Source organism: Melopsittacus undulatus, chromosome 5 (genome assembly GCF_012275295.1).
Source record: "Melopsittacus undulatus isolate bMelUnd1 chromosome 5, bMelUnd1.mat.Z, whole genome shotgun sequence".
Taxonomy (NCBI): Eukaryota; Metazoa; Chordata; class Aves; order Psittaciformes; family Psittaculidae; genus Melopsittacus; species Melopsittacus undulatus.
In genome coordinates this window covers 44522135-44549098 of record NC_047531.1, presented here as the reverse complement: position 1 = coordinate 44549098, position 26964 = coordinate 44522135, and the positions used below count along the sequence as shown (strand labels likewise).

General features: G+C 48.0%; 1 protein-coding gene across 7 annotated transcripts in view; it reads left to right on the top strand.

Moving 5' to 3' along the window:
* The window catches only part of ZC3H7B (zinc finger CCCH-type containing 7B), a 50755-nt gene that overhangs the window by 17710 nt on the left and 6081 nt on the right, over positions 1 to 26964 (top strand). For 4 of the 7 annotated variants that reach the window (XM_031049964.2, XM_031049962.2, XM_031049963.2 and 1 more), the window contains exons 9-20: positions 2402 to 2661; positions 3543 to 3891; positions 4851 to 4963; positions 5831 to 5993; positions 6080 to 6241; positions 7068 to 7273; positions 10579 to 10679; positions 11324 to 11505; positions 15511 to 15596; positions 20939 to 21072; positions 23876 to 23981; positions 25356 to 25464. In XM_031049964.2, coding sequence (XP_030905824.1) covers positions 2402 to 2661; positions 3543 to 3891; positions 4851 to 4963; positions 5831 to 5993; positions 6080 to 6241; positions 7068 to 7273; positions 10579 to 10679; positions 11324 to 11505; positions 15511 to 15596; positions 20939 to 21072; positions 23876 to 23981; positions 25356 to 25464 — 1971 coding nt within the window. The remainder of the gene's footprint in view (positions 1 to 2401; positions 2662 to 3542; positions 3892 to 4850; positions 4964 to 5830; positions 5994 to 6079; positions 6242 to 7067; positions 7274 to 10578; positions 10680 to 11323; positions 11506 to 15510; positions 15597 to 20938; positions 21073 to 23875; positions 23982 to 25355; positions 25465 to 26964) is intronic. The other 3 variants (XM_031049965.2, XM_031049966.2, XM_013129369.3) reach the window with 2 other exon arrangements.

Sequence of the window (26964 nt, the reverse complement as noted above, 5' to 3'; positions counted from 1 at the left end):
TTGGACAGTGGGGAATGGGTGGAAGTGACTAAAGGAATGACAGCGTTTGTGGTCAGGGAGAGGGGAGCAGACATCTCATCTCTGCCCCTTAGAAGTAGTGGAACCTGTTGATCCCTGCTCTTCTTGCCCTTTTCATGCACTGAGCTGTGTGTATGGGTATCATTCTTCGCCTTTTTGTTGTGCATTCAGCTTTTTCAGGGTTTTGGGCCTCTTAGAGTGTGTGAGAGCCTCTTTCCTCTGCTCCTCAGTCTGGGTGGAACTGGAGGGCCTCTTTCATTCTTCAAAGAAGGTCTCAACTTCTGGATCTTTTAGGGCCCTGTCATTGTGAACCCTTTTGCTCCCACCTGCACATGTCCCTGTCCTTTCCAGTGTGTTCTGAACTTCTTGTTTGCCCTTGGAGGGATCTTGACAATACTCCAGATTTAAACATCTGAAAAAAGGGAAGGTACAAGCCATCCCTTTGTACTGAGGGAAATCCAGCTGAGCTACCAGTGATGAGGCTATCACCAAGGAAAGGTCAATGGCTGGCTCCTGAGCACAAAGGGAGGTGAGCTGAGAGAAGCGAATACAAAGGGGGCTTGGGGTTGATCTGAGCTTGATCTGAGGAGCAGCTGCACAACTAAGGACATTTACAGGCTTCCTTTGAGCTGCTGCTGCCTGTGGGGAATGTTTCCAGCTGCAGCACTGAAAACCTGTGTTGGATCCCATAAGGTACAACATGCACTTTCCTTCGGTTGCATGCATGAGGTTGTGGGGAGGGCCCTGTATCTATCCCTTGCTGCTTCCCCCTGCTTTCCCTGTCTTTTGTCATGGCTCTGTCTCCAGTGCCTTGCATAGTGACCTTGGCTGTGGTTCATCCATGTGGACCACTCACAACAAAAACCAGAGGAAAGGTGGCAGGGAGTGGCAGTGTGTTCTTGGTGGGGTTAGAGATAAAGGGGCCTGCATGTGTGTGTTGTCTCTGCTGTTGTTCTGTTCAGGACTTGGGGGTTTACAGGAACTGCTGATCCTCTGAGCTAGCAAGGTCACCAGCACAGTCTGCAGTCAGCGAACATGCAGTGTAGAGGACAGCAACACAGCTCACTCACCCAGTCCCAGTTAGAAAGGGATGGCTCAGTTCTTGTGGGGGCTGAATGAGCAGATCTTGTGTAGACAGGATGCAGCATTTCTCACTGGATCAGGATTTGTGTCTTGGAAGCTTGTCTAGTTTCTTTCCCATTCTTACCAGTCTTTCTAATAAAAGCTATTGTCTCTCCTTCCAAACTTTGCCTTGCTTACAGCCTTAGACCATCATAGCTATGGTGCAGACACTGCTGTGTGGATTGAGAAAGCAGCATCTTTGTCTTACTTCTTTTCTTTTATTCCAGGACATCTGCACAGGGGCAGAATTAAGGTAGTTTGGGTGCTTGGTTTGAGAGCTGCAAGTGTAACGCTGCATTTTCCAAATTTCTAACATTTGAACTTCTTTTGGTTTTTTAACCTTTATTTTTTTTTTGAGAATAAAATGCTCTTCTATGGAGAACATGTGTTTGTAACCTTAACTTCAGTTAACAGAGGTTTATATTGCATGGTGGGAACATCTTACCGTTTCGGTAATGTATTGGAGAGGTAAGGAAGCCTTAGGGAAAATCACTGCCTCTCTCCTGCCCTGACCCTGGCTCACACAAGTTCCCAGGGGGATGTTTGTCGCTGAGGTGTTGAGGGGGAGTATGGACAGCACCCTCCCACCTGCAGACATCAGGGAGCACTCAAGCAGGGAATTTACTTGGGTAAAGACAGCTGAGTGAGTCTGATGGGTGTTTTAGGGGACCCACTGTTAGCACAACCTGGTCTGAGCACCTGATCTCTGACTCCTTCCCAGCAAGACTGTGTTTTTTATCTTTTGCCATTTAAGGGGCCTGAGGTTTTAGAGAGGGAACAAGTAAGCGAGCTTTCAGCTGGGGTATCTAAGCTTCTAGGAGTAGAGAAGGCAGTGATCTCTGCCAAATCCATTAGTGAGGAGCATTAAAGAAAACACCAGGTGGTGGGTTATAGAGAAATTGGATTATGTGCCCTTGGCCTTTAGTCCTAGACCCAGTGAACTCAATAGCTGCTCAACCACAGGTTTTATGTTTTTCCTAGATACTGTACATGCTTTTGTTCATGTTTGCCAAATCCTGATAGTCAGTCTGGGCACTGCCCCTTAGAGTGTGTTTCAACTATCAGTGAGCTATGAGAGACTGGGAACAAAAATGAAAGGGCAAGAACTCTTCAGACCAGAGCCTCTCCTCTCAGAAAATTGTCATGCTTGGTTTTTGTGATTTGAGGGAGTTGTACAGGATTATTTTTGTCAGGCTGTGCTCTGCTTGCCCCCTGCAAGAGGCTCTCCTGGGTGACTGGCTCTGTTTCTCCCTCATCATAGACTGCTCTATGGACCTGCAGTGCCTCCCAGCCCCTGTGGCCACCTCCATCCCTGTGAGTGAGGGGCTGGCCTCTTTGCCCTCTGACTCAGATGCAAAGGGCTTGCCTACTTCGCTCCCTGCTGCCAGCCTGCTCCCATCTCCAGACTGCATGTCCTTGCCAGCGCCTGAGAGTGTGGAGGAGTTCACAGATGGCGACATCATTGGGGAAGAACTGGACTCCCTCCTGGACTCGCTCGCCGAAGGGTCACCATACCCTCTAGTAAGAGTGGGTGCTGTGTGGGTCCCCTGCTTCTTGTTCCAGATAGATCCTTGGAGCATGTGAATATGTGTGCTGCTGTTCTCTCTCTTTCTATCACTCTTTTCTCCTTGCTCTTGCTCTAGTAAAACTTATTCATTCCTTCCTTTACTTCTGTAATTGGCTTGGGGCTATCTAAAGAGTCTTTGCTGAGTCACATAATGGAGCTGTCCCTCAAAAGGTACCCAAAATAGCCATCCCACACTATCACCTCTCCCCTGGACTCTGGTGGCCATGGAGCTGAAGCAGGCCTGAGTGTAGAAATGCGTGTGCTGAAGCAGGAATGATGGATGTATTTTATACAGTGGGCATGCTTTAATGTCCTTGTATTTTGTGCAGGCTGCATTCAGCCTAAAATATTTGAACATGTCTGAGAGCTGTAGAGATAATCTGTATTCATACTTAGGCTGGATTTTGGTTGCTGGTGTTGCTGATATGTGAGTGAGCTTGAGTCTGGAAGCAATGTACTCATATTCATGAAGGATACCTCTTAAGCCAAAAAGCTCAGATGAGAGGTGCTATGAGTAATGGTTGTCAACCTGACCTCAGCACTGTGTGTGCTCAGCTGCACTGTTTCTTGACCTGAGCTGGTTTATGTGCCCAGCACATGGCTCTGCCTTGCAGACTGATGAGCTCAGGTAGCACAACACCTCCACAAGGACCTCGGTCCAGTCCATGTATGGTGTAGATTGGAAGGTCTGTGGGAAGTCTGCAGGCGGATGGAGCTGCTGGGTGTCCTTTTGTTTCATGCAGTTGAGTGGGAGCCTGTTGCTGTCTGTATGCACTCATTCTCTGCTCCTTGTTCCTAATTTCTGTTTATCCTCTCCCTTCCTGATTCCCTGAAGTCTCTGGTCCAGGGCACCATTCCTACCAACCTGCCAACAGAGATGCCCCAGCTGATCCCTGTGTTTCCGGGGGGAGCTCCGCTGTTGCCCCCAGTTGTGACAGCCAGCATTCCTGTCTCCACCCCGCTGCCACCTGCCTCCTTTGGCCTGGTGATGGATCCCACTAAGCAACTTTCCTCCTCCTCTGTCCTGGATGCCTTCGAGGCCCCACCAGGAGGAAGTGGTGGCTCCACCTTAGATTCGTTGGATTCCCTGGATCTGCTTCCCTACACAGACTCACGGCTTGATGCCCTAGACTCCTTTGGGACAAGCAGAGGGTCACTGGATGCCTTGGATTCCTTTGCCATTGGTAAGCACAGGACTGATGGGGTTTTGTGCTGCTTTAGCTGTGAATGTGTGCCAAAATTATTTCCTTCAGTGCTGAGGATATCTGTCTATAGCTTTGTCTGCTGGTGCTGCAGAAGAGGACTATAAATGTAAGGCAGGAAGTTGTCTTGGACAGAGCAACTGAGTATGTCTAGCTCAGGAGTAATGAGAAAGGGTATAGGTGTGTAATTCCAGATAAACAGCATGTGCATGGTGTGAAATCTCAAGAGGAGAAAGGAACACAAAGGTGCATAATGATGAGTGATGAGGTTTAAACTCAGCTTGGAGTCCAGGACACCTCCCTTGGTACAGTTTGCTAGACTATAACGTGATTCCTCCAACAACTCTTTGACATTTTGGATCAAATGAGCAAATGCCTGGTGACTGTTCTAGATGATACGAGACCTTGTAGCACTGGGCAGAATGATAGAGGCTAAGGTGGGTCTCTCACATCTCTTTTTTCAGGGCAGTGAGTGTCCTGTTGCTTGTGGCACTGCACTCTCACGCCACAAGGAGCAAGGTTTTGGAGGACTGTGGCCAATAAGTCTGTTCCCTCCTGTCCCAAGAGGGAAGACAGGCTTCTGGACCTACTTGACCCCAGTATTGCAGTATGTTGTCAGCAGAAGTATTTTGATAAGAGTAGATGTTGGCCAGTCAATATTCAGATTCACTTCAGCACTGGGCTACCTTGGAGTTGCAATATTGGGAATGCCAGTGCTCAGCAGCCTGTAATTGGGTTCAGTAGGGTTTGGGGAACAAGAAGGCCTTTCCTGGAGTTTTTCTAAGACTTATGCTGGTTGTTTAGGGAAAAAAATACTAAAATGTTATAAAAGAAATAAAGCAGATGGCTTTAATAAGGTTTTTTGGTCTTTCTGTGAGCAAAACCGCCTTTCAAAGTAAAATGATTGTTTTATGGAGCTCTTTCTCCCTTCTCTTTTGCAGAAGAAACTAGTCCTCAGGAACTGCGACACACACCTGGCAGCCAAAAACCATCCCCCGTGGTGAGTGAGCCGCTCCCTCGTGCTGATGTCCCAAGGTGCTCTGGAGCCAAGGTAGTAGTGACTTGAGTGATGTAGGTAATTTGGGCCCCTCCTCTTAACCTGCCCCAGTGAGTGTTGTCTCCCATGTTATGGCAAGGCAGGTAAAGATTTCCCTGGAGTCAGTAGGAAGACATTAGTTCCATCTTCATTTTCATCTGCCACATGTTGCTGAGGTAAACATGGCGTGACCTAGGTTGTAGGGTCGACAGGGGATCATGGAGGCCAGTGCCCCACTATATCTAGCAGCCACATAACACTGAAGGATGAGGCAGAGTAAGCCAACTTTGTCTTCAGGCCATTGAGATTCTTTGCACCTGTCAGGAGGCTCTTCCACATACACTTTTCTGCCCCTGTCCCATGTCTCCAGTCTTCGAGAAAAGGGGGAGGGATATCTATGGTTGGCAAGCTTGGAACAAGAATTATATTCATAAGTTCCTGTGATTTGCTAGTCCTGTTAACATCAATGTGAAGCAATGTCTCTGTCCTCAAATTAATCTGCTCCCTGAAGACTCACTGATAAGTGGTTTGGGTTTTTCTCAGCTTGGGATAGGGTTGATATGAGAGTCTTCCAATGTGGAGTTGGTTGTGATGGAAGGTATGAGAGGGAGTGAGTGGGATATTTTGTTCTGTGACTCACAATAGAAAACTGAGGTCCCTTACCAAAAGAGAAAGAGGCCCATCTTTGAAGTGAACATACCACACTGTTTATTGTCTTTGAAAGAGTTTCATGCTGCTTTTGGAAATGCTACTTTTGATGGAAACATTTTGATAAGAGAGAAAACAAGAAGGGTTTTTGAGAGACTGGTGTGGGGCAGGGGGTTGGAGAGGTTTCTTCCACCTTTGGTTGCAAAGCTGAAGAGAGGTATGTGTGGTTTTACTCAGGTCAGTCTTGGTGGAGTGAGTCACCCAGCTGTACCCAAGGTCAATGAGCACTTACTGTCCCAGCCGGAACCAGTAATGCCCAACACAGCCCTGCTGGTGAAGAACCCTCTGGCATCTACTCACATCTTCAAACAAGCCTGTCATATCTGCTACCCCAAAACAGGTGATGAGTGTGTTCTGCCACCCAGAGCACTGGCTCGGGCTAGGGTTTGCCTTTGCCTGGGCTGATAGGGTTATACTGTCCTGCAGGACCCAAGGCTGGTGATTACACCTACCGGGAAGGCTTGGAGCACAAGTGCAAGCGGGACATTCTGCTGGGCAGGCTGAAGAACTCAGAAGACAAGACCTGGAAGAGGATCCGTCCTCGCCCAACCAAAACCAACTTTGTAGGATCCTATTACCTGTGCAAAGGTGATCTGGAGGGGATAGGGCTCTCAGTGTATGGGAAGGGACTGTTTGGCATGTGCCAGGGGAGGTTGGAAGGTTGCCCCTTCCAGCTCATGGACCAGGAGGCTGAGTACAGTGAAAGACAATGAGCTCCCATGCTGTGAAGAATGAGCAGCTTTTAAAGTGGTGGAGCAGAAATGTTGCAAAGGCACAGTGAGGTGCTTTGCAGAGCCAGGCACTCAGAGCTGCACTGTTGACATGGGCTTTGCTGAGAACCTGCCTCCAGTATATGTGCCTGCATTAGTCCTGCTCCACCCAGCAGCCCCATGGCAGAGCTGTGGTTCTGCCTAGGTAAAAGTTTGCTCTGCTTGCTGCTTTGCTCCAGCCTATCACTCTGTATGGGCGGGCAATGTGACCAGATTGGTCACTAAAGCAGTGTTTTTATGAAGTACCTAGTGAAGTAGGGAGATTGCAAGAGCCAAGATAACAGGGCTCCTTAGTGCTGGGCTGCTAGGAGAACTTAATCTGAATTGGCTTTAAAAGGGGTTGGTTAAACTGTGGTCTGTCCCTGGCCAGGCACTGCATTAAAGTAGACCTCCATCTTGAGACAGTTTCCACAGCAGATGTTATTACTTGAGATTGTCACCATTCAGTAGTTTGCATTAACATTTCTGAATGTCCTGGGTATAGGCAAACTTGGAGGGAGATGTCTCTTCTGTTTTCTTTAACTGTGTTTTCTTGCTTTCAGCTCCTTGTGAGGTGTGGGCAGTGGGAGGAGACAAGAGAGAGTTTAGTTTCTGACTGGGCCGCCCTCCCTGTGTGGTGGTGTGTGCTGTTTGTTGCTTTGTAGATATGCTAAACAAGCAGGACTGTAAGTACGGGGATAACTGCACCTTCGCGTACCACCAGGAAGAGATCGACGTGTGGACGGAGGAGAGGAAGGGGACCCTCAACCGTGACCTCCTCTTTGACCCACTAGGTGGGATCAAGCAAAGCAGCCTTACCATTGCCAAGCTCCTCAAGGAACATCAAGGAATCTTCACCTTCCTCTGTGAGGTACAGAGCTGGCAGGGGGGAGCAGGCACCTTTCAGCATCTCCTCAGTATGTGTCTGAACCATTGATACGTTGATAGTTGCCATCACAGAAACATAGTGGGATGACTCGCACAACTGGAGTGCTGCAGTGGATGGCTATAAACCCTTCAGAAGAGATAGGCAAGGAAGAAAAGGTGGTGGGGTAGCCCTGTATGTTAGGGAGTATTTTGACTATCTAGACAAGTTCCTGTGTGATGTACTCTAGGTTACTCTGCTCTTGCAGGGGGGTTGGACTAGATGAACTTTCGAGGTCCCTTCCAACCCTGGGGATTCTGTGATTCTGTATGTTGATAGGGTTGAGTGTTCATGGCTAAGTATCAGGGGAAAGGCCAACAAGGCAGGAGGCTGTTACAGACCACCCAACCAGGATGAAGAGGCAGATGAAACATTTTCTAAGCAGCTGGGAGAAGTTCTTGTTCTCACGGGGGACTTCAACATACCAGATGTCCACTGGAAATACAATATAGCTGAGAGGAAACAGCCTAGGAGGTTCCTGGAATGTGTGGCAGGTAACTTCCAGCACAGCTGGTGAGTGACACAGTTAGGGAAGGTGCCTGCTGGACCTGTTGTTCCTCAATAGAGAAGGACTTGTAGGTGATGTGGTGGTTGGAGCCTGTCTTGGGCACAGCAGTCACAAAATGACAGAGAAGTAAAGAGGGGGGTCAGCAGAACTGCCACCTTGGGCTTCTGGAGGGCAGACTTTGGCCTGTAGGGGAGCCTGGATGACAGAGTCCCTTGGGAAGCAATCCTGCAGGGAAGAAGAGTCCAGGAAGGCTGGGCCTTCTTCAAGAAGGAAATCTTTAAGGTGCAGGAGCAGGACATCCCCATGTGCCAAAAGCTGAGCTGGTGGGGAAGAAACCAGTCTGACTGAACAGAACTCTGGCTGGAACTTGGGTAAATAAGGAGAGTTTATGACCTTTGGAAGAATCTCCATCATTTATTGGGTGCAGGAGGAAACATAGTGACAAAGAAGGAGGTACTTAATGCCTCAGTCTTTTAATAGCAAGACCAGTTGTTCTCTGGTTACCCAGACCTCTGAGCTGTACAGGGATGGGGAGCAGAACAAAGCCCTTATAATCCAAGGGGAAACGATCGACAAACTCCTACACTACTTAGAAGCACACAGGTCTATGGGGCCAGGTGGGATCCACCCAGGGGTTCTGAAGGAGCTGGTGGAAGTGCTCATTGAGCCACTTTCCATCATTTCTCAGCAGTCCTGGCTAACCTGGCAGATCCCAGTTGACTGGAGATTAGCAAATGGGATTTCCATCTACAAGAAGGGCTGGATGCAGGATCTGGGGACCTACAGGCCTGTCAACCTGACCTCGTGCCAGGCAAGGTTATGGAGCAGATCATCTTGAGTGCCATCACATGGCACATACAGGGCAACCAGGCTATCGGGTCCAGTCAGCATGGGTTTATGAAAGTTAGGTCTTGCTTGACCCACCTGATCTCCTTCTATGACAAAGTGACCCACTGAGTGGATGAGGGGAAGGCTGTGGTTGTTGTCTGCTGAGACTTCAGTAAGACCTTTGACACCACTTTCCCCAGGATTCTCCTGGAGAAGCTGCTTGTGGCTTGGATGGATGTAGTCCTTGCTGGGTAAAAACCCAGATGGATGGCCAGGCCCAAAGAGTGGTGATAAATGGAGTTAACTCCAATTGGTGGCCGGTCACAAGTGGTGTTCCCTGGGCTCAGTACTGGGCCTGTTCTGTTTGATATCTTTACCAGTGGTCTGGATGAGAGGATCAAGTGCACCCTCAGTAAATTTGTAGACAGCACGAATTTGGCATCTGGACAGGCTGGACCATTGGGCCAAGGCCAATTGCAGGAGATTCAAAAAGACCAAGTGCTGGGTCCTGCACTTGAGTCACAACAACCCTGTGCAATGCTGCTTGGAGAAGAGTGTCTGGAAAGCTGCCTGTCAGAAAAAGACCTGGGGGTGTTGGTCAACAGGCAGCTGAACATGAGCAGTTTGTGCCTGTGCAACTGAGGACAGCATCCTGGCCTGTATCAGCACTGGTGTGGCAGCAGGGTCAGGGCAGTGATCATGCCCCTGTGCTGGGCACTGGTGAGGTCACACCTCAAATCCTGTGTTCAGTTCTGGGTCCTTTGTTATGAGAGAGACATTGAGCTGCTGGAGCAGGTCCAGAAAAGGGCAATGAAGCTGGTGAAGGCTCTGGAGCACAAGTGTGATGAGGAACAGCTGTGGGAACTAGGGGTGTTTAGTCTGGAGAAAAGAAGGCTCAGGGGAGTACCTTATTGTTCTCTACAGCTACCTGGAAGGATGGAGTGAGGTGAGGTCCATCTCTTCTCAAAGTAACTAAGATAAGAGAAAGTGGCCTCAGGTTGTGCCAGGGCAGGTTTAGGCTGCATATTAGGAACCATTTCTTCACCAAAAGGATTATTAAGCATTGGAACAGGCTGCCTAAGGAAGTGGTTGAGTCACCATACATGGAGGTATTTAGAAGGTGCAGATGCATTTAGAAGTTGTAGATGTGATCGTTAGGGACATGGTTTAGTGGTGGACTTGGCAGCACTAGGGTAGCAGTTGGACTCGATCTTAAAGGCCTTTTTCAACCTAATAAATTCTACGATTTTATATGTCCCAGCCATTGTCCTCTCACAGAAGGACAGTGAGTAATGGGTACAGCTGTGTAGAAGAAAGGAGAGGTAGTTTTCCTCCTGCAGCTGAACCAGGTGCACACAGCCTCACGGGATCACCCATCTCTTTCTCTGTCTTGAGATATTGCTTTGAATTGTAATTTATCCCCAGCTACTTTAGAAATCAGAACCCTGTAAATCAATGAATTCCAACTTGATGTCTGTGCTGAGCCACTGAGACGGGCAGTTAAGGATTGTCTTGTGCCATCTTGATGTTCTGCAGCAGAAAGTGCCCCACATTAGCGGTGATAACATGTAGATACATGTTCTTTGCTGTGAACTGGCTGTTCTTTTATTTCTCCCCATCGTTTCCCCCTTGTTCTTGCTGTGTTGGCTAACTAGGAAAGAATATGTGGCTCTGACCAAAAGTTTTCCAACCACAATGGAAAATACTGTTGAGAATAAGCCAAAAAATGTTGCCTGGAAGCTCTTCCAAAAGTTTGCTTGCTTTATTTTAAAGCCCCACCACAAAGTTTTCACCAGGCTGCTTCTGACTTTGAACATTAGAATAGGCTGGTTCTGGCTTTTCTCCTTCCAAGTGAAGTGGCTCTGGTTCACTGCTCTCTAAGATTTTCCCAGCATGCTAATTCTTCTCTTCTCAGATTTGCTTTGACAGCAAACCCCGGATTATCAGCAAAGGGACCAAGGACACACCATCTGTCTGCTCCAACCTTTCTGCCAAACACAGTTTCCATGACAACAAGTGAGTGAATGTTTTTGTTTTGATGGGAGCAGTCTCTCACAAGCCCAGCCAGTTTAACTCCAGGGCACTGGTCTTTTTCTTTATTTCCTCCCCATGGGTTCCAATCATAGGGCAGCTCAAAGCATGATAAATAGCATTGTGTGCTTCACCCTGCCTGTTTCTTCCTTGTGCTAAGGGATTTAAGGCATTGGCAAAGCCCTTTGAAGTCAGCCTTTGACTTAATTTGTCTTTCAGTTTGGCCTTTACAGAAAGTTCAAAGATCCTCTAGCTCAGGATCCTGCCTTTGGCTGGTGATGAATGTTTAGGAAAACAAGTATAAGAAACACATCAAGCACACAGTAATACGAACTTCTGGTTCCTGGCAACCTGAGACTTAGGGACTTGCTGAACCAGAGGTGTTGGTATCTTTGCTGCATACTTTGAAATGTGTCTGATCTGTGAACTTCAGCAGAGCATCAACCATGGACTGAGAAGACTGAAAGTACTTACATAGGGTGGATAGGGTAGGAGGGCAGGGATTTGGTTTTCCCAGTGGAGTCTGTCTCTCCCAGAGGACCTTTGTCTAATGTCTGAAAGTAATATGCAAGGAGGAGGGAGTGAAGATTTTTTTCCTCAGGTGCTTCATATTTCTTTGGCATGGGCAGGTGTCTGGTCCACATCGTACGTTCCACCTCCCTGAAGTACTCCAAAATCCGACAGTTCCAGGAGCACTTCCAGTTTGATGTGTGCCGGCATGAGGTGCGGTACGGCTGCCTGCGTGAGGACAGCTGCCACTTTGCTCATAGTTTCATTGAGCTCAAGGTCTGGCTGCTGCAGCAGTATTCAGGTGAGTGTGACTTAGTGCAGGGCTCTTGATGTGTGCACTTGAGTTTCCTCCAGTGTGTACCCCACACCATCTGAGAGGGGAAAAGAGTGATTTGAGAGTACTGAGAAGCTGTCACTCAGCTTGTGCATATACTTTTTATCCTCAGGGGCACACAAAAGAGAACCAAGGTTTCTGTGAGATGATTTGGAGAGGGACTTTTTACAAGGCCATGTAATGATAGGACAAGGGGAATGGCTTTAAAACTAGAAGAGGGTAGATTTAGATTAGATATTAGGGTTAATTCTTCACTATGTGGGTGGTGAGGCCCTGGCACCAGAAGCTGTGCCTGAGAAGCTGTGGCTGCCCCATCCATGGAAGTGTTCAAGGCCAGGTTGGACAGGGCTTTGAGCGACCTGGTCTAGTGGAAGGTGTCCCTGCCGAGGGCAAGGGGATAGTAAGTAGATGATCATTAAGGTTCTTCCAAACCATTTTGTGATTCTGATTTGGCCTTTGTCCCTTTACATGTGCTGTTGAAGTTTGCAGACCAGGAAGCCTTTCCCCTGGGACCAGCTGCATAAGTTGAAATGATTATTAGGTAGGGCTGAATCCCCAGAGGTGTTTTGGTGCATAAATCCTGTGCAAGACCCTAAATAGCAATTGGATCCCTGAGTGAGCATCTGGTGCAGTGAGAAAGGCAGCATGCTTAGGTTACAAAGCAGTTATACAAAGGAAGACTATGCATCTCCAGTTTCAAATTCACCAGTGGAAAATGACAAGATACCCGATGTTTCCCAGAGAGGCTTTGATGACATGGCTCTGAAGAGGTTATTGCAGAAATTATGTTCAGGTCACTCATATGATGACAATCCCATGTCTGGCACTTTCAGTCCTTTCTCTCTTTTTTTTCTCTCTGAAATGTTGGAGGGTTTCATTTGCTGATCTCCTGTTAACTGAGTAGATGCTGGTCCACCCACAATGCTACCTACATCTTTTTTAACCACAGGGTCTTGTTTAGTGCAGGACCCAGCCCAGAGTACATCAGAGAGGAAACATGTCATGGATGTTCCTCACCACTCTTTGATACAGTTGGGGGCAACTTCTTCAGTTTATTGTGAAGTGCCTGTCACTGTTGTTCAGTGCAGTCATTGTCTTCGGCTTGACTCACTGGGGGATACAGATGAACAAATAGCATGCTGTGGCAAATGCCATCTTCTGTTCTTCCCATTGGGCCTTGCTTGTGGCCACAAGAAATTAAAAGTGACACCACTAGAGTTTCTAAGACTATGCCTGTGAGCCATAAGTCACCACTGCTGCCCTACATGCTTATGATACTGCCCATAGTAATCTGTGCACTCTAACATTCAAGCTTCTTGCTCTTGTCCTCACCCCATGGTTGGTTTATTATTGTAATGTTTTACTTAATTTTTTTAGAAAAAGTGGTTTTGCTCCCTCCTCCCCTGTTCCTTCCTCTTCAGACTGTGGAAGACATTGGTTAGATTGACTTTTGCTTCTTGCCTTCTTTGCTTGAAGAATAATTTCCAAACAGGAAGCTGAGGAGATGAAACAAGCCATGAATTTAGCTGCAGAGGTGGTCAGTAAGCCTTGTACTTATTCCCATCTTTTCCAACAATGGGAGAGCCATCATGTTTTTTTGTTTTGTTTGTTGTGTGATTTTGTTTGTTTGTGTGTTTCTGCAGGGCCATATATATGAGCCTGCTTTCCTTGTGAGTTTTCCTTCTTAGAATGGTAGTTTATTACCCGTCTTAAGTATATCCCTCATGATGGAAACAGAGATGAAAGGTAGTTGTTGCCATTTCCTGTGAATACTTTAGCTTTGGAGCAGAGAGTTTGATTTGGGCACCACAGCTTGGCAAGATTAGGAAGGAGGCATCATTCATTGCAGCTTGCATTTAAAACTTCTGGTCTGTTGTATTTCACAGCCATGTGAGTTTTTACAGAGCTTGTGGCTTTGTTCATGGGAATAAAGAATTGTATTAGTGGAGTAAAGGTTCCCAAGATACGAAAATGTGGGCAGGCAGGACTGTTTTCTTGTTCACTGTGGCTTTTCACAGACATATCTTACCATCGTCTTCCATCAGTGGAAATCACAGGGTCTTTGTCCTCACTAATGATGTTGCAAAAGAAACTGAAATGTAAGTAATTAACACATGTGTCTTTTGGTTCCCAGATCATCTCTTCGGGGACAATTCGTGCTATTGAGAGCCGGTGTATTGAAAAACATCCTTTCATATTTGGGAGGGTTGTTTTTTTCCCCAGCCACCACATTTCCAGACTGTATTGTTGAGTTAATTCACATTTCTGGAACTGGAAGAAGGCAGTCACTTGCTAAGAACTTGACTTGAAATTCAATCATCTGACAAGAGCTGTATATGCTTCTCCTGTTGGTTCTGCACCCCAGGGATCACAGTGCAGGTGTACAGAATGGAGAAGATGGGAGCTGCTTTGGCCCTTTCTGGGCCAGGTCCAGTGCAGTTAACTTTTTACTGTGCCTTTTCCCAGCTTTATAGTTTCTGTGCCCAAAAAATGTACAGATAAGTGTTGTGTCTAGCTCTGAAATACTTGGACATGAAAGAGGGAGTTGCAGTTTATTCTGGGATTAATGGTTAAAAAGAAGAAAATCCACAAACACCTCTGATCTGGGAATTGTACTGGCTCTGCAGCAGCTGCCATTTTGGAGGCATGAGCAAATGTTCTTGAAGAATGGTAAAGTTCTCTGAATGCTTTTCATTCTCTCCAAGCCCTATACAAACAGCAGTATTGTTGCCTGGCAGGGACCTGGACAGCTGAAATCACAGGTGAAGAAACTGAGGTCAGGAATGTTGTGACTGACCAAGTTACACACAGCCTAAGCTGAGATGAAAACTTGTGTTTGCTGGCCTTTAAGTTCTGGAACATGCTGCCTCTCAGATCAAAGATCGTGTCCATGTGGCATTTCTGGGGAACACTTCAATAATAAAAGCTATAGGCAAAAGCAAAGCAAGCAATTTTGCAACCTCTCTGTGCTGGAGGTGCTGCATCAAGGCCAGCCTCAGCACCCCACTTGTTGCAGTCAGCTGGCTGTTCTAAGGTACTTGCTTCAGTTTGTTTTGGCAGTGACCTCAAGTCTTCATAGCACTTAAATAACATGGCTTTTTTGTAACAGACCTCACATTGACCAGACAGTTCCTACTCTTACATACTTTTCTCTTGCTGTTTAGCACTCTGAGATTCATACTGCCCATCTATCTCGTTGGTGCTGGCAGGAGCTTTTCCCTCACCACTTGAGTTGGTCAGGAGCTAATTCCTTAGATAAGGTCTGAACAACCCTTTTTCTTGCTGTCTGATACTGCATTTCTGATTTCTGAAACCTTGCAGATCTTTCCTTGATTACATACTTGTAGCTGTTCCTTGGTTGGTTTTGTGCTTTTGGTCTTTCCTTGCTACCTTGGTTGCACTTGGTGTTTGTCTGTGTTGAATTTCAACTTTCCTCTTCACCTGTTGATTAAAGAAGTAACAGGTTAATTAATGCCAGCAGGGAGTAGGTGAGACTTCTGGGTTCTTGGAGATGCTAAGTATCTTGATGGAATATCTGTGATCTTCCAAGCTATTGCCCAAAACTATGCAGTAGGTCAACAGAAACAAAGCATTGTCTTGAAGGTCTTGGATAGGATCTGTTGATACAGTGTTGAGGGACGGCCTCTTGACCCAGTGACAAGAATCATCATTCTGGAGGCAACATCTGGGTCCTTTGCAGACAGTGTGTGCAGAACAGCAGCTCTGAGTGAGCCCAGGAGACCAAACTCTTACCCCCTTTATTTGCTGTGTGTGGAGAGAGGAGCTGCCTTAGTCTGTGCTTAAATACATTCTGTGGTAGGTCCTCTTACAACCCTGCCATTACCAGTAGGTACACTGGGAGCTCTCAGTCACACAGGGGTTAGTAAGCCCCAGGATAGGACATCCTGAAACCTCTTCCTCGCTCTCTTGGCCAAGACAGAGTAGCTCAGTTCTGTCACCTTTTGTTCCCAGGAATGACCCATGAAGATATCGTGCAGGAATCAAAGAAGTACTGGCAGCAGATGGAGGCACATGCCAGCAAACCAGCCAACAGCATGGTAAGTAAGGTGCATCTGTTGCTTGCAGCCAACTGTTACAGCACTTTCTAACTCCCAGTGCAATGCACGACAGGTCCCAGGCAGACCAAGGTGGCCATTGAGGAGCAGGACACCTGAGAGCTTTCCTAGTTGCCGTGCTAGTGATGTGCTTTGTAGCTTGTTATCTGGTCTGTTCAGTGGTGGGGTGGAGCCTCCAGAGGATGGAGGGCAATGTGCAGAGCATGGTGCTTCCTGTGACACCTTGCTACTGAAATCAAGAAGAGACTTTGTAGACCGTGGCCACACAGAGAGGGGACCAAAGGTGTCCTGCTGCCCTTCAGTGGCCAAGGGATGATACAACAGTTTCAAGGGTTCCGAGAAATGACCCTCAGAACTGCTCTGAACACAGGAATGGATGGAACTTCCAGCTCAGGTGCTGTGGCGGCTGGGCAGAGATCTTAGCAGTGCCTTGCCAGGAGGAGGCTGTGAGCTATGCCTCTCTGTGCCACCAGTCTCTCAGTGTGGGAGAAGGTGCCTCTGCCTGTACTCACCAGCACTGCCAACAGCTTTCTCTGGAGGGGTGTGTGACAAGCAAAGGGCACCTCTTTGCTTTCTTCCAGCCTGTTGGCTATGGGTGGCACTGTCTCATCCCTTTTTATTTTTTCCCCAAGAGGGCATTCTGTAGTGTAGGAACAGAGCCCACACAGTGAGAATGATTTCCAACCCAGCCCTGAGATTGAACTAAAGCAGTTCTGCCATTAGAGCAGGAAGTTTGTTGTTCTTTCATTACTTTCAGAAAATCTGTCTGATGAGATGAGAAAGTTCATGCCTCCCAGAAAGCTCTCAGGCATAGGAGCAATTCTGTCCCCTGCAAAATGTTGGGGAAGGTGTTGTGAATCCTTTTTGTTCCCACCTGACAGCTTTATTTTCCCCTGTGGATGCTTGAGCTGCCACCCCTTGGCCTGTGCCTCACTGTCAGAGCAAGGGTGCATCATCTTTGTCTGGGATCCCTCACCCAGGAGTCCCTCTGCAGAGACCAGAACTGTGAGCACCCTACAGAGGAGGTGTTTTATAGGAAAGGTATATGAGTCACTCAGTGTGGCAGGTAGCAGCTATTTTTTGCTGGTTATGGACCAGCAAGAGTGTTCAGGAGGCTCCAGGGCACTGATGCTGTGGAAAAGCAGATCTGATGGGCATGGGCAAGCCCAGCGGGAAAAGTTTGGGTGACTGCACGGATGTTTGCAGTGGGCCTTGTGTCTACATCATGCTGAATGGAGTCATCTTTGAGGAGATGCTCAGCAACGTACCTGTGCAGCTTGTTCTGCTGTTGTGGTCTGACACGGTTGGAGGAGAGGAATGTGAAGCAGCAGTTCAGAGTAACTAAAGTTTCTAACTCTCAAAGTCGTCTGACTTGCTTAAGGAATATGTTCTAGCCTCTCAGGAAGCTGAGAGGATGAGATTCTGCAGCCTGTATTGTATGAGAAGTGAACCTGGATGACCTGGATGGCCCCTGCAGACAGAGCTGGCTATGATCTCTTTCTGCCTGATATGAGTACAGAGGCAACTGCCTGCATCCTCATATTGGAGGAAACAAAGTGTGAATTTGCAGCAGCTTGTGACAGTAGTTGGATATGTATCAGCAGTCCCTGCCACATGGGGAGTGAAGTCTAGAGACTGGTTCTGTCCTGCCTGCTGTGGATCTGCGTTTTCCAGAAAGCTCTTTCTTGCCATTCTCTGTGCATCATCAGGGGATAAAAAAAGATGGGTCAACAGCTGTTGTCCTGCAACCCTTGCAGCTTCAAATTCACCTTTGTCTGGAGGTGCTGCTGTTGGAAGAACAGGCTGTTCAGCAGGCACAGTCAGAGCATGTCCTCTGAAGCACTTGGGATCTGCATGCTGAGCAAGGGTTTAGTTTTGGCTTGTGGGTCTTGCAGGGGGCAGTGGATCAGGAAAAGAAATGCCAGTGCCTGCTACATCAGCTGTCAAGGGATGAGCAGTGAGCTGCAGCTTCTGAGCCCTGCGGGCAGTATTGGGGCTGATGGCCAGTGATGAGGTCTAGTTGTACCTCACAGATGCCTGTCACAGACCTGGACTGCACCCTCCATCCCTTCCAGGTTGTTGTGCGGAGGCAAAGCAGCAACCTTGTTGCTGCAGTCAGAAAGTGCCTACCAGCAGCACCATCAACAGTATGTAGGGATTGGCAGCCTGGCACTGACACTGTGCGGGGAAACAGAATCAAATTGGTCAGATGCATGCATCTGCAATAGCAAACCATGGCTTTGGCATCGGCATGTACTCAGCCAGAGGGCTGTGCTATGGGATGAGACATTGGCTTGGTGCCACAGACCTCGGGCAAGACTAACGTATCTGTTGAGAGATGTTTACTTTTGCCATTATTTTTCCCCATCCAAGCAGGCTGATGTGACTCAGAGTTTTCTCAGTGTCCTCCCAGCTTTCGAAGTTGGCTGCCTGGCAAAGACAACTTCCCAGGAGTGCTGTAAAAGCAGACCCCTCCTTCCCACCATCCCGTGTGATCCATGCTCACCCCAGCGCCCTCTGGTCAGCAGAAGCAAAGTTGCTCCCAGGGATTTTGCTGCAGTTTTGTCACAGCTGCCAGTTGCACTCAGTTACTGGCTGGGGCTATCCAGTTCTGGAGGAAAGAGGCAGGCAGCATGCAGGGACCCAGCAGCTGTGATGCTGCAGGTCAGGAGAGTGGAAATTAGCAAGAAGTGGAAAATGAAGGCACGCTGCTTGCTAAAGACATGTCAGGGATCTTGCACTTGACCCCATAAAGGCTGCTGTTGGAGTAAAACTAGTGGCTGCATATTGAAGAGGCTGTGAGCAGAGGAGACTGTTGCAGGTAGCTGGGCGTCCTCCCATCACCTCCTTACGAATTGAAGGGACTTAGCACTGATTTTTTTCTGATTTTTGAGGACTATCCTGGTTTTACTCCACTTGTTGGAGTAAAAAAAAATGTGGCCTCAGAATTAGCAATTTCAGCATGGAGCGGAAAATGTCTAGTAAGGGGTATTTGCACCTAAGTACAGCTCACTGGGTCAGGGGGCTGAGTAACCAGGGCTCCTCTTATAGTCCCCCGAGACATGTGGCTCCTCCAGAGAGCATTTCAAATATTGCTGAGCGGGGTTCCTGAAGCTGGGAGACATGAGTGGCCACACTGGGGCTGTTGCTTTCTGCAAAGCCTGAAGGGGAGAGCTGTCATGCTAAAGACCTTTATTTATTTGGTTGCCATGGTGCATAGCTAATACTATATTGTTTGGCTCCATAGCAAGGGGTGGTGCCACAGCCTGAGGCAGTTTTGCCTGGCTTCATCTGCTAGAGCCTCATGTGATATAATTTCCACACTGTTGGTTATCAGCAGCCTGCCAGGTATGTGTCTTGCCTTTACAAATACAGTCATGTAACAGCAACAGCAGCAGCAGCTTTGATTTTTCACTTGGCTCCTAATCCCCTGGAAGCATACATGCCCACTGGATTGACCAGGAATTTGCATGACTGATGAAGAAATACACACAGAAAGGCTTTTTTTGGTTAAGGATTTGTGAGAAAAGCAGCCAGGATCACCAGAATTACCTGGGAAACGTTCTCTTTATCTCTGATCTATTTGTGCCTTCCGGAGCCACTCAGTTTCTGGTTTTGCTGTGTCGGTAGGTTTGAGCCAAGCTTCCTGACTGTGCTGGGAGATCTGTTGCCTGGAGGATTACATGGCAGATAGCATGGGGCTGATAGAAGGGACTATGCCAGCAGTGCCATTTTATTACCTTAAGCCTATCGATAAGTTTGGTGGGTCAGAGGCAAGCTGTAGTGTAATTTCCTTTGGAGACCAAGTGGAGATTAAAACTAGTGTTCAGAGGCCATGCATCTGAGAAGGAGGTACCCTACTGCCTTCTTGATATCCCAGGTCTCAACCCTGCTCATCCCACAACCAGACAGTTTGATGTGTGCTTTGTGGTCACCAGCACTGGTGAAAGCTGACAGATGCACAAGTCATGTGCCAGATGCCACCAGAAAGGGCATCTTGGAGGCAAGTAGGACAGAATTGCTGCTGCTTTTCCTGAGAGATAATGGTTCTCTGGAAGAATCCTTTCCCTGGGACATCCCAGGCAGTGATGGCCTCCTGTAGCCAGCACAGCTCTGTGGTCAGCTTTTCACAGCAATTGAGTACCTTTCACATGTCAGGTCTGGAGCAACACAGTGGTAGTCAATAGCTTATGTGGCATTTCCTGGGAGATGCTTTGATTCTGCACTGCCTGTGCTTGTTGTTTCTCTGTGCCAAAGGGATGCACAGGGTCCATGCTGTGGCTAATCAATTGCTGGCAGAAGCCTGCTCCTGGGGGATGTGATTTTCCTGTCTTCTCCTTGTTAGATGCTCAGGATTAGAAGTCAAGGCATGGCAGCTGGGATGGGCATTGTTAGCAATCAGAGAGCTGTTTCATCCATACACAACTTCTGTGCTTTATGGTCAGCCTGATGACTGGGGTGTTCTCTTGTACCCTCACGTATTCCCATGCCCAGGACCACTGGCATCTGTTCTTTGGTTTGGAAATGAACTGAAGACACCAGTCACGTGTTTTGCAGTGGGGATATAGAATGCAAACAGCTTTCCAGAGGTTTGTTCAGAAAACATGAGGCACCAGTGATATGGGATGGCCAGACTGGCTCCTTTTTAATCCTCAGGCAGTTAGTTATAATCCCAAACCAGTTTTTTCATGGGGACAAGTAGAAGGCCAATCAAGTGGCTGAGAGGATTTGAAATATGTGCATTGTATATTTCTGCACAGTGATCACAATTAACTGCCTGTGAAACCTGGTGCAAAGGAACTGTGAGAGATGGAAACCTGCCCAGAAATGGGTTGGAAGGGGACCCAGCTCTGACTTCATGGTGTCAAATGTGCCTCTTAGTCCAACAGCAGGAGTGGTGGGTCCTCTGCTGTGGCACAGCCTGATTGCAGCCTGAAGGGGCTCTCTGAGCTGTGTGACTGAGCTCTCACCATGGTAGCGAGGGGACGTGGATTGCCCTCCCTGCACGGAGATGGGGATTAGGTACTGGTGCAGGTCTCACAGAGGTTATCTGTACATGGAGATATGCTACAGGGGTTTCACAGCCAGGCCTGGTTGGTGCTTGAATCTGCCAGGGTGGCTGTGTTTTAGCCATTTGTCAAAGCTCAAGAAATAATGCTGAAGCAAGCAGTGGTTTTGTTCCTGTCCATTATATCAGTGGGCCAGCAGCTAACACTGGCAGAAGAGAACTGGGCTGTCTCTGATTTAACCTGAGTTGTTGCTGACATGCAGCTTGAGGGTGCATTTTGGGTCAGGTTGCCTGAGGTTGTGGTTCTCTTCCTCAGGCTTCTCCCCGGGCTCCTGCGTCAAGCACCTTCGACCTCCAGATGAAATTTGTGTGTGGCCAGTGCTGGAGGAATGGGCAGCTGGTGGAGCCAGACAAAGACCTCAAGTACTGTAGTGCCAAAGCCCGCCACTGGTGAGCAATGCTGCCTTCTCTTCCCCCACCCCTCCCCAGGGGCAGAAATTTCTCCTCTTACCTTCTCCAGGGCTCCATTTGGCCTCTCTGGAAGAGGCTGCTAGGAAACCTTGCAGCCTCTCTGCTCAGGGTGTTTGTCACTACAGCAAGCATTGCAGACAGCTGTTTTCCAGTTTCCAGCTCCTTTACTGTTTGTATTTGCTTCCAACATTGTGCAGGCTATTACTCCTGGTGTATGCAGTCCAGCTCCCACAAATCCCTTTTCTCCCATTTGCTATCATTTCTTCTTAGAAAGATCACTAATATAGTCCTTCTCTGCACTTGTTTATATTCCTACCTGTTTGCAGATGTCTGCAGGTCACTATTAGCAATGATTCAAAGTATTCTGCTTCCTTTTAAATTCATTTCCTTGGCTGTTTTATTGCGTTGATTGCTCTTTTCTGAGGCATGTCTTGTCTTCTTGCAGCTCCAAGCTCCTTGGGGCCCATGAGGATGATTCGTGTGATAGTATCATAGAATCATAGAATAGTTTGGGTTGGAAGGGACCTTTAAAGGTCATCTTGTCCAAAACCCGCTGCAATGAGCAGGGACATCTTCAGCTAGATCAGGTTGCTCAGAGCCCCATCCAGACTCACCTTGAATGTTTCCAGGGATAGAGCATTACCACCTCTGTGGGTTGTTCCAGTGTTTCAACACCCTTGTTGTAAAAAGTTTCTTCCTTATCTAGTCTGAAACTCCCCTCTTTTAGTTACCCCTTGTTCTATTGCTACAGGCTCTTTAGAAAAGACAGGCCCAGCAAATGGGGAGGGGAATTTGCTATTTATGTTAGCAATAGGCTGGAGAGTATGGAACTCTGTGAAAGACAGCAGGAAGGTAGGGGACCACATGGACCCTCTCCAGAAGCTATCAGGAGAACTGGCTGCCCTGGATTTGGAGAAGGCTGAGGTTCTTAATGACTTCTTTGCCTCAGTCTTCACTGGCAAATGCTCTGACCGCACCACCCAAAGCTTGTGAGGCAGACACAGGGACTGTGAGAATGAAGACCTTAGGCCCACTGTAGGCCCACTGTGTTGGTTCAAGACCATCTTAAGAACCTGAACCTTTATGAGGTACGTAGGACCTGATAAAATCCATCTGTGGGTCCTGAAGGAGCTATCAAATGAAGTTGCTGAGCCTCTGGCCATCATATTTGAAAAATCATGGCAGTCAGGTGAAGTTCCCGACTACCAGAAAAAGAGAAATATAACCCCCATTTTCAAGAAGGGGAAAATGGATGACCCAGGGAATTACAGACCAGTGAGTCTCACCTCTGTGCCTGGCAAAATCTCGGAACAGATTCTCCTGGAAGGCATGCTAGGGCACATGAGAAACAACAAGGTGCTTGGTGACAGCCAGCATGGCTTCACTAAGGGGAAATCCTGCCTGACCAATTTGGTGGCCTATGATGGGGCTACAGAACTGATGGACAAGGGCAGAGCAGTTAATGTCATCTACCTGGACTTGTGCAAAGTGTTTGACACTGTCCCACACGACATCCTTGTCTTGATATTGGAGAGACATCAATTTGATAGGTGGACCACTCGGTGGATAAAGAACTGGCTGGATGGCTGCATGCAAAGAGTTGTGGTCAATGGTTCAATGTCCGGCTGGAAACCAGTAACGAGTGGTGTCCCTCAGGGATCGGTGTTGGGACCTCATAGCAGCCTTCCAGTATCTGAAGGGGGCCTATAAGGATGCTGGGGAGGACTCTTCATTAGGGACTGTAGTGATAGGACAAGGGGTAATGGGATAACACTTAAACAGGGGAAGAAGCAGTTCTTTACTGTGAGGGTGGTGAGGCACTGGAATGGGTTGCCCAAAGGAGTGGTAAGTGCTCCATCCCTGCCAGTGCTCAAGGCCAGGTTAGACAGAGCCTTGGGTGACATGGTTTAGTGTGAGGTGTCCCTGCCCATGGCAGGGGGGCTGGAACTGGATGATCTTAAAGTCCTTTCCAACCCTAACTATTCTGTGATTCTATGCCCTACTATAAAGTTTGTCCCCATCTTTCTTATTAGCTCTTTAGAAGAGGAATATCAGCTGGAAAATTACCACTGGGTCATGGAAACTGGCCCATCTCACTTAGGCAGCCTGGCATGATAGGATAGAAGGTTTATAGGGCTTCACATCCCATAACACAAGCTGTAAATGCACAGTCCAGCATCCTGTTGCAAATGTAATCCTTCTGTTGAACAAGAGATAGAAGCAGCCGTTGCTAGAAGAGGTGAGCAGGTAAGGATAGCTTCCTGGAATGGGAAGGACACCTCTTCGTGCAGCTGCTGAATAGAGCTTGAGGTTTTGCCCAGGGTATCTCCTGGTGATCACTTGCTGGAGCTGCAGGAGAATTAGTACTTCCTGGCACCTGTTCATAAAGCAGTACTTGTAATGACTTGCATTTCTACTACACCTTTCAAGCAGAAAAAATTCCTGAATTTTTTTTCATGGATCTGATTGCACAAGAATTGGCTGTGTAGAAGGGTTGAAAGCAACTGTTTAGTAATCCTTGGAGATGCTCCTTGGGGGAGGCTTTAGTGACATTAAGAGAAGAGATACCCCAGGAAATATGTGGCACATACAAGGAGAAATCCTAAACACTCTGCTTGAGGCTTCTCTATCAGAAGTGCGCATGTCTAGGAATAGCTGGATAGTGCAGGGACAAGCTGGACAGGAGGATCTGGTTATCTCTCAGTATTTAAGAGTTCCTGAGGAAAACAAAGCTTTGTTCTGCTCTTCCTTTGCCTCTCTTGATTTATTCTCTGGTTTTCAGTTGGACAAAGGAACGTCGCGTCCTGCTGGTGATGTCCAAAGCAAAGAAGAAGTGGGTGTCTGTCCGACCACTGCCTTCCATCCGCAACTTCCCACAGCAGTATGATGTAAGCCCCATGCCTGGCACAGCCAGGTGCTCCTTCCTCTTCCCTCCCACCATGGTGCAGTGCTTTGGCGGCTGGTCTCTTGGAGACCTGGTAGGGATGCAAGCACGTGTTGGCTGAGGTGGAAAGCAAGAACAGACTGATGGCATCAAGATTTCAAACGCATCCAGCAAAAGGGTGGAGCAGAAAGAGGAGCAGCACCTGTTTAAACCACTCTACAGACATATGGGAGTTTCTGACATTGCTATTAGTGCAGTCACCATCTCAAGAAGTGGATGGCACGGGGTTTGGGAATGAGATTGGATTCTCGCTTTAGGTCAGGGTTTCTCAATGTAGGTGAGAGGCGGAACAGCACTTGAGAGGCCTCATCCCTATGGCTGTGCTGCTGTAGAGTGTGAAACAGCCTCATAATGTATTTTGACAGCAGAACTAAGAACTCGGATAAAAAGCCATGTTCTGTGAGAACTACAGATATTCAACCTCCGACCCCAACCCCAAATACAGCAATTGATAGTTTCTCTCTTCCTCTCCTTTCCTTTCTCCCTGAGAGTGGAAGGCACCTCTCCCCCTACCCTATGGGATCCACTGCTTCCTAGTCCATGGGCAGGCGCAAGGCCTTGAGCACTCTCCAGTTGTAGGGCAGTTGCTAGAAGCTGGTGTGGGGGAACAAGAGTTATTTATAGCTGCTACAGTAGGCAACAAGCCAGCAGGTGACTCACAGATCATGCAGCAAAGCAGTTTGAGTGTGCATTGCCTGAGCTCCCACTCAGACCCAGCCAGAGAGGAGCAGCATTGTCTCTTCTCCCCCAGTTTGAATGGGCAAGCTGGTGTCCACACTGGTGTGCTTCTCTGGTGACAGGACTGGGGGAGAAGAAACCATCAGCAAACATGATGCTCAGAAAGCTGCTCATTTTCTCTGGCAGTGATGCTGTTGGTAGCTGTGAGGTAGAGTTTTGTGTGCAATAGTGTGATCTAAGCAACCTGTAAGGCCACTCTTCATCCACTTGGAAATGGGTGGAGAACAGAGCACCTTTTGGGACCACCAACTTGACCAGCAGGAGACAACACTGGGTCCATCCAGGTTGCTCCCCGCTGCCTCACACAGGGCCAGCACTAAGTGTACCTGCACCCAGTCACCTGTGGAAATGGCAACAAGAGAGAGGCCAGGAGCTGAACTGAGCTGCCCACATGTTTGTAGGGAAAACTTACCCTTCATGTCATCATTGAGGAAAAGAAGCATGAGTTAACGACATATGGAGGGTCCAGTTTGCAACCTCTCCTTTGTGCAGTTTAATGCCCCAGCTGTTTTTCTGAACCCACTTTCCCCTTTAGCAAGAAGTGTTTGTACAGATGCTAACTTTTGCTCTCTTTCACCAGTTGTGTATCCATGCACAAAATGGCAGGAAATGCCAGTATGTGGGCAACTGCTCCTTCGCTCACAGCCCTGAGGAGAGAGACATGTGGACCTTCATGAAGGAAAATAAAAGTGAGTGTGGGAAACACAGACCAGAGAGTCTGGGGAGAGGGAAGAGGGCATTTGGGCAATGGATGCAGGGTTTGTTAAGATGTACTCTTGACAGCAGAGGCAGAGCTGGACAGAGCTGGTACCATGAGCTTTGGTGGGATTATGGGGCAGGTCTGTCCATAATAATGTAGAGCTTCTCTTTTCTTAAACATACATACATATCCTGAGTCCCTCACTTTGGGACTAGTGCACACTGGTCCCATGTCTTGCACTGCTCCATTGCTGCCCTCCCTTTCTGCAGCTTGTTGAATCCATGCTGTGCTGTCCCTCCAGTTGCCTGTACTGTCCCAGGCCTGACTCCATGTGGAGCTCTGCCAAAGCACCAGTCCTGACCTGTAGCTGCTCCTATATCTTTCTCGTCTGTCTCGTATCTGCCTTAGCTTTCTTTCTCATTTCTGCCCCTATCCCTTGCTCCTGGGCTGTGGCACTCCCTGCTCATGGCATTGTATTCATTGGATTAGATTTGAGATCCTGAATGATAGCGAGAGCGTCATTGGGTGATGCCTTTGTGGAGTGGATTGTCTGGAATTAATTATAGAGACTATCAGCTTACCTTCTGTGGGATAGCTGGGGGGTTACCCATGTTCTGGACAGCCAGCTCCCTGGCAGCAATCCTTGTTTATTCAGACCAACAGTGAGCTGGGAAAAGAGACTCTCTGCAAGACCCAGTTGTCCGGGTGCTCACCTGTTTTTGTTGGGAAATGCTGGAAAGCTTGGAGGGTTTCAGGCATGCCCTGAGTTTTTTCAGTCTTCGCGTTAGGATGGAGAGTCTTTGCCAGCCAGATGCTGTTACTTGTTGCAGTCCAAGTAATTTATTATTGAGGCCTTTAAAGCACATCAGACCAGTCTGGGTGTGTTTGCTCAAGCAGGAAGGTGAATCTTTGAATGACAAGGGTTGTTTCAGTTTGGGGGAATTTGCATTCATTATCCCAAATTGCCACGAGTTCCTCAGTTGCCCATTTAGAGAGGACTAAATCACTACCAACACACAGCATCACGCTGGTGCTGCAAACATTTATTTCCATAGCCTCTCTCAGGAGAAAAGAAGGAGAAAAGGAGATGTGCACTCAAAGCTTCCACCCAAAATTTCCCTTCCCACTAGTGTGCTGAGTGGCTTTTAAAACAAAAGCACCAAGGGACATCTACTGCAGACCTCTGGGCACGTTTTGAACTTAGGGCAAGCTATCATTAGGTCTTCTTCCCCTCCCCAGTGTTTCCTGTGGCCAGCTTGCTTAAGGGCTCTCCTCCCTCTCAAGGGCTGAGGATGAAGGCTTAGAGGGAAGGGACCAGTCTGAATCCAGCCCCTGCCTTAGGTCCCTGGCTGGAGTGAGATGTGTGCTGAGTCAAGCAGAATACGGCCTGATGGAGAACCAGCTGGTAGGGGAAATCCATGGAGATCTTGGGGCACTTCCCCTCCCTCCTGAACATTCTGTAGCTGCTGTCAAGGTTGCCACTTGACTC